The sequence below is a fragment of the Caretta caretta genome, chromosome 7, assembly GCF_965140235.1.
Source record: "Caretta caretta isolate rCarCar2 chromosome 7, rCarCar1.hap1, whole genome shotgun sequence".
Classification (NCBI taxonomy): domain Eukaryota; kingdom Metazoa; phylum Chordata; order Testudines; family Cheloniidae; genus Caretta; species Caretta caretta.
The window spans coordinates 64,438,262-64,448,361 of NC_134212.1; the positions used below are offsets into that span (position 1 = coordinate 64,438,262).

At 40.7% G+C, this 10,100-nt stretch overlaps 1 protein-coding gene across 1 annotated transcript in view; it reads left to right on the forward strand.

Moving 5' to 3' along the window:
• Positions 1 to 7,049, forward strand: part of LRMDA (leucine rich melanocyte differentiation associated) — a 951,314-nt gene extending 944,265 nt beyond the window's left edge. Inside the window, exon 7 of the mRNA XM_075130766.1 lies at positions 2,518 to 7,049. Coding sequence (XP_074986867.1) covers positions 2,518 to 2,597 — 80 coding nt within the window. The 3' untranslated portion in view covers positions 2,598 to 7,049. The remainder of the gene's footprint in view (positions 1 to 2,517) is intronic.
• The last annotated feature ends 3,051 nt before the right edge of the window (positions 7,050 to 10,100 follow it).

Sequence of the window (10,100 nt, forward strand, 5' to 3'; positions counted from 1 at the left end):
CATGGCAACATTTTCAACTGTGCTTTTATCAAGGCTCTCTGAGCAGTGTGTATAATCTGCCTGGCAATCGAATCACAGCTGTGCGCCTTGGTAGGGAATCTCTGTGGAGACAACACTTCCTTAATTTAAACAATTGTAGGCTGCGGGAGTTCAAAAATTTAAGCTGACTTTAACTGTCACTAGCCCAAGCACCTTTATCCCCAGGCGAGCAGCAGCAGCTGGATTTCATTTCCTGCTGCCAGACAGTCCGACATCTTTGCTGAGCATCCCAGGAACTGAGCGTCTTTGCTTTAAGGATTTTATTCAAGGTGACAGCTCCTCACACTTTAGCGTTCAGATCACCTCAAGTAGCTGAGATATCAGTGAAAATGAGCGCACTTCTATAGCAAACTCCAAATTTAGATTGACTGAGGTTATCCTTAGGCCTCTAGACCCAACCTCCATGACAGAACAGGCCTGCCAGTAACTCTAAAACTACAGTGGAGTTTGTAATGATGTCTGGGGAGAAATATTCTGCAGGAGCAGTGGAGAATACTATAAGTGATAGGAAATGATGTCAGATTTAGTTAGAGCTGGAGACACTGTTAGAATATACTTGGCATAATATGGCACCGGTATCTCTGTCGGCATCTCTGTTTTCTGTCACCGCACACAATTCTAGGTCTGTCTGTAGTTCTGACAGTGTCTTTTCAGATCAGGGTATTGCACTCGCTCAGCGCAGCACCATCCAGCCCCCTTTGTTTGAAGTCTGCCCTTTTGTCATTAATGCACTTGATGTCTATTTAAATCTGACGGTGAATGTCGTATCTGTTTTCCTGTCAAGAGATCATTGACAGTATTAATACCTCATGTCCTTGCCTCATTTTCTAAGCGCTGACACCTTGCAGCAGTCTCCAGCATTCATCAAACAGCACTCTCTCACCAAGATCTCCGTGAGCAGTCTCGCTTCCAGTCCCGAAGAAACACTGCAGACCTCAAATAGGACTTTTATCAGTGACAGTGAAAAAGGAGTCTGAAGAAGGTCATCAATAAACTGTTCATATCCTGTGAATTCAGAGCTCTACCTCTAGAAGCCCAGCCAAGCTTTCTACCAACGAGTGGCAACCACGCTTTGCATCTCAGGATGTGAGAACTTGCTTTTGACCAGACACTGGTTTATGAAGGCGAATAATTTCTTCCCTTGAATGTGGAAGTTGCTCCACTGATCAGTCAGGTTATTGGAGACTTGGAGAGAGGAAGAGAAGGAAGCGGAGAAGGGGCTAAGCAAAGCACATATAGCCCTCTTCTGTGCTTCCCTTAAGAGGAATGTGTTTTTCAAAACCGGCGATAGGCCTATCAATTTCTCTCCATAGGAATGTGTTATAACCTGATGCTTTAAAAAAGGAGACAATAATAGGGATTAGCTTTAATCCAGCACAGCCCCTGCTTCCAGGGATTTCATAGCTTATTTGATGCTTATAATTATATTGCTACGTTACCTAAAGATTATTAAAAGAATGCTTAATTCATGCTGCATGTAGGTGCAGCTAATAAGATCCCATTTGTTCATGTGGGATCTGTCAAATTTAAAGCCCTGCACAGTAAATGGGAATATTCCCTCCCAGTTTTTGTCCCTATACATAATGTTTTGTTTCCTATGGGCTGGGTGTTGGTGGACCTTGAGTGGATGAGCTAGATACTATAGTGGTGAGAGCTTTAGAAAATCCCAAGATAGAGGGAGACAGAGAGACCCTTGCACATGGCTTCCTTGTGCAGAAGGCAATAATAATTTGACTGCACATGCCTTGGGGGGCAAAAGGAGGCATTGTCAGTAACTGCCACAGCACTCCCATGTAAGGGTATTGGCCATCGCTGTATATCAGCCACCACCACTAGCGGAAGGACAATGTATAACGTTTAAATATGGCTTCCACAGACAATATGCCTTGCTCTCCCTTTACCATTGCTCTGGCTCATAGAGCCATTTATATTTAGAAAAGGAGGGCAGTGAGGTCTGGATGACCTTGGGTAAGTCACTTCACTTCTCTGTCTCTGCAAAGTAGGGATAATAATAATTACTTACATCAAAGGGCTGTTGTGAGGATGTCTGAACAGAGTTTTTTCATGTTTATATCACTAGATCAGTGCCAAGCTGTTGTTTGCTGGTATTATTTTTTTATCAATAAAACCATGTGGTTTAGAAAGATTCGTCCCCATATCCATATTTTGGAACAATAACAGACAAACATACAACTCTATCCACAATGCCATCCCTACAAAAAGCAGTAGGGCGTGGATATGTGCTTAACAGGGTGATTCACAAAGGTACTCAAGTGTGTGTTTGCAGGGCTGACCCCAGTGCCATAAATTAAAATAAATTAATTTCAAATTAACATACTTTGCTTTCCGAGATAGGCAAGAGAGAGAGCAGTTGCCAAACACAGAGGAACCTTCTTTTCCCCAACCTCAGTAATATCGTTCCATTACATACCATGCTAATTGCTCACTTTTTCCTTATTTGTTTTCTTTTCACTGTAGGTGTTCTGGGAAAATGTCGCTACGTTTACTATGGCAAACATTCGGAAGGCAACAGATTCATTCGAGATGACCAGCTATAAAACAGCACCATTCCATGCCTCTTTAAACAATCCACAAAACATGCACACAAAAAGCACAAATTGCATCTACATTTTCTGCGTGTAACTAAAGTCCTCCAGTACCTTCTGCTGACTTTGCCAAGCCTGTCAAGATCATCTTTCTGTCTTAGTCTGAGTAGTCACATAGAGATTGACATGATTGCCTTTAAGCAGGTCCCATCCACCAGTGTGACAGACAGCTGCAGCCAAGCACCAGGCCTGACAGGATGAACACCATGATGGATTGCCTGGTCCAATTGCTGCACACAGAAGAGCAAAGGTCACACCTGGGGCTTCAGTGAGCATGCTCAGTTGGTTTTAGCAAGAGCAATGCTTTTATCTAAAGTTTGCATGTTGAGTGAGAGAGGCTTGCAGTGTCAATATGCTCATAAAACAGCAGCTATAACTGAAGATTTAAAAAGCCCTTATCCCCCCCCCCCAAGTACTTAAGTTTAACACACACAAACCTTTTCAGACAGTGTTTATCACAAGTCAAACTTCGCAGTTTCCTTTGCTCTTTCTTTAAGGGGGCGGAGGATATGTTGTCAGCAATGTTGATATGAAAACACGTTAGCAATGCATAGCACTGAATCTGCATATTTTTATTGAAGAAAAGGGGTCGAAGCAGTTTTGCACACACAACTGAACCAAAGCATCCTATTTTTGATTTAAATCTCAAGTTTTACTACATCGTAACATTCAGAAGTGGGGCCATTTTTAACATTGCAGAATATGTGACACAGAGGGCACACTGTTTAACTGTACATGCTTGATTATGGTAGTGACAGTTCTACTTATGCTTGGTTTATTTGACAAGATTTTTTTAACATGTGCAGAGATTAGATTTAGAATTAAATGTTTTGAAAGGAGAAAGCAACAAAACCCTGCAGAGCATAGATGATAAATAGAGGAAAATAAGGTACAATTGTTTGTTTCATATCACTAACGTTATTGTTGGAATCTACATAATTTACAATCTTGGTATATATCTTAGTCGCCTCCCTATTGTGGTCATTATTAATCCCCTATTAATATACATGCCAATTATGTAAACATGGCTTCTTGTCAACTTTTCAGTCATGAAAAATGAAAATTTTCAGAAATGAAAATCCTTAGCATTTCGCAAGTCTTTTTAGCAAATGAGGTGAACGTGTTTGGAGCAACGACTCATTTCCTTTGTTACTGTGCTTCAAGTTCCCAAGAGTTAATACATTGTGTTTGGTGTGACTAGATGTCATGGGATTGACAAAGAGTATGCAGAGCCTTTCACCTCTAGGCTGCGATTTCAAAACCAGCCCATGATGGTATTGTCTAAGAGCTGTTACCATCTGGTGGCTATTTGTTGGCTTGTATGAAATGAGCTGGTGGTCTGTGTTCACTTTCCTAGAAGACGGGTGACTCTCACAAACCTAAATACTTACAAGTGGCCCGTATTTTGGCAATCTTCAGCAGATGCTGTGGATGGAATGGGACTGGAGACTGATGTCTTTCTCTGCCAGAGGTGGTCCTTCCAGAAAATGATGAGGCACCTTGGCAGAGGAATGAAGGGAAGCTGGCACTGCTACTGTCCATGTTATTTGCCTCTCTGGATGAACGGAAGACTTGACTCACCATGGCTGTCAATATGAAACTGCTAACCAGCGTTACATTTACTTTTAAATTTGAAAATAAAAATATATACTAATAGAAATATGTTTAAAATATACAGGGCCCGGATCCTCAGCTGCTATAAACTGGCATAGCTCCGTTGACTTTAATGGAGCTACACAGTTTCCATCAGCTGTGCATCTGGCCCCATCTATTTTAAATTCAGATCTGTCTCTGAGGCGGCTGCTGTACAAATTGCTGGGAAGTGAGTTGTGGCTACAGTAGCACAACTTCGCTTATGTCATAGTCTCTTATTTGGCTATTACAGATAGGAAACCAAATTCTGATTAAAAGGCTCCTGAGCTTTTGGGGACTCAGGAGGTGACATAAATAATTATTAGATTTCTAACTCAGTGACCAAAATAACAGCAAGTTGCCATCCTAGCTCATTTGTATCATAATATCTGTTCTGAATCATCAACTCATGTTTTGACCAAAGCATATCACAGGCAGCAGGGTGCTAAACAGAGGAGTCTAGAATAACCTACTGTCACATTCTGTCTGGTTGCATATACGTTCCTGTCTCAATCAAAGGCTTTAACCCTGCCTCAAACAATAAAAAACACTTGCAAACTGACCACGTGATTTTTCTCTCTTTTTTTTGTTTGTTTTTTTCCTTATTTACTTTTTGTAATGTCAAAACCCTTTGTATCATTCTCAGAAATGTTTTGGAGGCAATAATATTTTTGGAATGAGATGTGACCAAAGATTTTTTTTTAGTATTAAATAACGTAGCAACTTTAAGTAAAGTTAGCTGAATTAGAACTCTCAATGAAATCCACTAGTTCTGTATAGTCATCTGAATAATCTTAACTATTACTTTTTTATGGCTATAATGTATTAGTATATTATTTAAAGACATGTGGGACTGTTTACTGCTGTCTGTGTTACATACATTGCTGTAGCATTCAAGGTATTTCATTCTCAGATGTTTTGAACTGAAATACTGTTTCAGGGTGTAGCAAATCTTTTGGGCTCAGTCCTGCTGGGTCCTTTCTTAGGTGTTGATTCAAATTGGGCCTGAGTCAGAGCTACAGGACTGGGCTGTAGGTTGTTCACAAGTTCAAAATTGTAATATGTCAATCTCTTGACAGGAAAGGGATCTAAGGAGAGATCCCCCTGCCTCATCCACATCAAATTACTCTACCTTCAGGGTGGAGATTCAGGGTAGGCTAGTCCTAAAATATCCTTTTCATCGGGTTCTCAGTTTCTCCTTGAAGCTGCATACATGCACAGCACACACGCATTTCCCCTTCTTCTCCTTAGCTGCAGCAGAGGGCTATGTCCCCGTGACTGAGGGCTGGGAGCATTTGCTGAAGCTTGTGTACATGAATGTGCAGAAAAGCTCTTTGGGGCAGGGAGATTTCTTTTTGTGTTGAGTTTGTACAGCAGCTAGCACAGAAGGGTGTTGGCCCATGACCAGCACTTCTCAGCACAACCCACAGTACAAGTAGTAAATAACAATGATGGTGTCTGCATCCTTCTCTCCTTTGTGAGGCTGTCCCTTGCATGGCCCTCCTAACCCTCACTGATCCCAATCTGGTTCCCAAACCCAAGGCCTCTGCATAATAACTCTGCCCACTCTTGGAATATCAGGACAGTCTCCAATCATGTAATTTTATGGGACAATTTGTTCCTTTGAAAACACTAGTTTGGACTGTAGAATTATTGATTGCAAATGTAAATGCTTTAATCACCTCCCACACAGCTAGGAACAATCTTATTGTCCAGTAGCATGGGAAGACCAATACTTGGTCAGCAGAAGCTGCTACCCACCAGATGAGCTGCATTCAAAGCTGCATTCAAAGTCAGTGGGGGTCTTTCCTTTGGTTTCAATGGGCTTTGGATCAGGGCTCTGATGCCCTCATTTGCTGGTGTATCCAACTTGATGATGAAAATGAGAACCATTCTCTGTTCTCAGTTGCCTTGTAAATGCCACCAATCAGCCTAAGAAATATTGCACTGACATGCTGAACCAGCTATTTTCTAACTCCCTTCACTGACTCTGCTTAATCCAATACTGCACTTAAATGATGAGTGCACACGAGTGCAATGTATATACCGTATTGGAGTAGGGGGCACAAATGCTTTTGATGAGCATTTACAAGGTTCATTGTGAACCAGTTTTGTTTTCAGCACTCGTCTGGGCTCTCTCGTCAGTAAGAGTACCAGGTTTTTTAAAGTATAAATCAGATTCAGCCAGGGGCCAGTCTTTCCACCCTCCCATCCCTCTCAAGGCCTTGCAGCAGTGTAAGAATTGACTTTGCCATCTTTCCCGGTGCTGTCTGAATGGAAGCTGTGCTGTGCACCATATTTTGCCATCGTGTCTTAGCAGAGATGACACACACAATATCAAACTATTTCTCTTTTCCTTCCCCAGGCTGAAGTATGTGTGCACGCACCTTCTCGTGTACCCAAACAATAGGATAATAAACAAATCAGTTGCCTCTTAAACTCTCTCAGGGGGTGATTTCTGAGGAAGTTGCAGGGGGTCAGTAAGTTATCAAGTAACAAGTGGCTCTTGAACAGTTCACATGGTGATCTGCCAAACTATTTAAAAAAGGTCATCGCTAAGCCACCAGGATTTAAAGATACATTGCTTCTATGGAGTTACTACATTGTCCTGTAGCTCTGGCAGAACAACGAAGTGGGATAGCTGTATTATTTGTTGGCTAACCATATTTGGGAATAGGAGATGGGTGGTTTTACAGGGAACTGTGTCTAGCTGCTGTGTTTTGTTAATGTATTTGTGACAGTTATACTGAAAAATAAAATATCCAAACTGAAGTTTCTGGAGTAATGTATGTTTGTTCTTGGAGGGAAACAGGATCAGGGCCTTAGCGATAATACTATTAGAGTAAATGAGTAGGCTTTTTTCTACTTTAAGGACCAATCTTGCAATGGCTTACTTATGCAAGTAGTCCTTTTTCAAGCCAGCATTCCCATTTAAATCAAGGGGATTATTCACATGAGTAAAAGTTTGCTCTTTTTGAGCTCTTAATCTGCAAATCAAATATAATCCATGCAGGTCTTTGTGCCTGAATATTGGCAGCAATAAACTTCAATATTGAGTTCTTACCTTTAGATTTCATGTCTTTGTGGAAAATAATTAGTGACACAGGGTTCATGTTCACTAGGAAAATAACATTTTTAACACGTTAATTAGCTCATGTTAGAATTCTATTTTAGACAAGGCAATGGCAGTTTTACCATACATTATCTGATTGCAGTAAAGATAGTTAACATGGATTATTTTAACACAGATTAAAAATAATGAAGACACAGAGTTTATTGTTAGAAAGGCAAACAATATTAGGTTACATTGGTGAAGTCTGACACACTGTATTGTTAAGCACGTCACTGCAACAGGTCAGGACTCACCACTGCGGTGCCTCCTGCTGGCCATCCTGGGAATTAGCGCTCATTTCACCGGAGCACTCTCCTCTAGTGGTGTCTCACCGTCGTTACTTCTGCTCCGCCTCTAAGACCCACATCGCTCCCCAGACCGTGGCATCCTCTTCTGGATTTGGTTAGGTATACAGCCAGTATGGCCTTCTCCTGTGCTGCCATCCTTCAACCTAGGTGTGTTCCAGCAGTCCCTAGTAAGTGGAAGGCCCTGTGGGGCCCATAGCTTGCTGGTGTAAATTAGAGAAACTCTTAAACTCAGAAGTGGCCCCAGGGCCAATGAGACTCAACCATTTCCCATGCTGTTCCCCTGTCAGCTGCCCCTGATGGAAACTGACAACAGCTGAGAAATCTGTGCCCTGATGTAGTTAAGGTTGCAAAACTGTTTCCATTATATTTTTTTTTCACAAGCTCATAACTTTCTGAACTATTCCAGGCTTCATCCGTGTAAGAAACAGAAATGAAATTGTATTGAATGCTTAACAAAATTCCTTCAGCTGTTAAAAGCTGCACAATTCAAAATCTCAAGAAGAGTCAGGAAATGCAAAATGGTACTGTTCTAAGAGCAGCCTTAATTTGGCTTTGCTGCACCAGTACTTTCTGTTGCTGTTCTGTTTAAATCTCATTTAATATGGCCCTGATTGTACAAAAAGTGGACTCTTTCCCTCTGGCACTCCATGGGAGCACTGGCAGATCTCTTTGAATATCTGGGCCCACGATGAACTGCTTATCAGAAAATATACAGGAGATGTGCAATGCAGCTTAATCAATGTTGTTGCTGGAACCTGAACTTTTTCATTTCCTATGTGATTTTTAGAACTGGGTGGAAAAACTTCAGTGGAACCATATTCTGCAGGAATATGCTAGTCTGTCAAAATCAAAATGCTTTGTGAAATCATGTTTGATTTCATTTTGAAGCAAATAATAGGAAAAAAGTTCCAGCACTGTCAAAAACATCCCGTTTCAACATTTTTGGAACAAAACATTTTGATTGTTCCTTGTGAGAAATAACTTTTCATTATATAATAATATAAATTAAAAATATCAAAATCAAACCAAATCATTTCAGTTTTGTCAAAACAAAATGTTATGGTTGACCTGAAACTAAATTTCTTTCAGAATTTTCTTTTGGAGAGGAATTTCAAAATTTTCCAGCTTCATTCCTAACTGGTACAAGAGCAAATTTCAAAATCTCCAAATGTTCCATACAAAGAAATTTCCATTCTCCACACTCCTCTTTGTGATTTTAATTGTACACTGATGATTTCTGTGTGTGTAATTATTGCTAAGACTTTGTCACTTTTACAAAATATGCTGTGGTTCCCTTACTAACACATTATGAAGTATTTATAATGCAAATTAAATTACTGTTGTCAGATCATGCAAACAGAGCTCATTTATGAAGCTGTGTTGCTCCTCTTGCATTGTTTTGCTGAGCCATTCATTTGAAGAGCTCAGTGATTTGCAAATTTTGTGATCCAACGGAAGCTATTGCATCCATCCCTATATTTTAATCCCAAATATTCTGTATTTTAGAAAACTATCTTCATCTGGAGTTACTGAGACTCCAGCCATTCCTTTTCTGAATGATGGGAACAGGTCTGAGAGTGCACATATGCTTACCAATCAAAAGGGTATGCAATATGAGGTAAGGACAAGACATATACCCTGTGAAGCTGATGACTCCTGCCTCCACTTACCCAGTGATGACAGGCTTTGATTGCCCAATTGTTAAAATTTCAAATAAACTCCCTTGTGCTTTCTCCCACAAAGAGCTCCATGTAAACATCCACAAGGCCACCTCATTGTCTTCCTCTCTCAATGCCTCCTTAAAACTCTCTGTCATGATGGTTACAAAACATGTATTAATGGTTAGGCAGCTGGTGTGCTGTTACCACTGCTTCTCATGCTGAGTGATATTGTTTCATTGTCTTCCCCCGTCTGTCCATATCCATTGGTTGTCTTATACTTCGACTGTAAGTTCCTTAGGGCTGGGCCTTTCTGTGTTTTTACAGCATCCAGTACAGTGAGGTGCTGGTGAATTATTGGGGTTCCTAGCGCTCTGACAATGGTACTACTAATAAATTAGACAATGAATTGAAGGCTGGTGCCACACAATGGACACAATATGTGGCATAAAATATGGAACCCCATAGGTCTGAATGATCCTCTATATTGTATACGTTATATAAAAATAGCATGTATTTATTATTTGCACTGTGTTAGTGCCTAAAAGCCCCCGCTGAGACCAAGGCCCCATTTGGATAGGTGCTGTATATTTACACAGCAAGAGACAGTCTCGGTTCCAAAAATTTCTCAGTGAAAATAGACAAGACAGACAAAGATTATGAGAGAGGAAGTAGCAGTATCTTCATCTTATAGATAGCTGCCTAAGGCACAGAGAGAGTATATGATCTGGCCAGGATCACACAA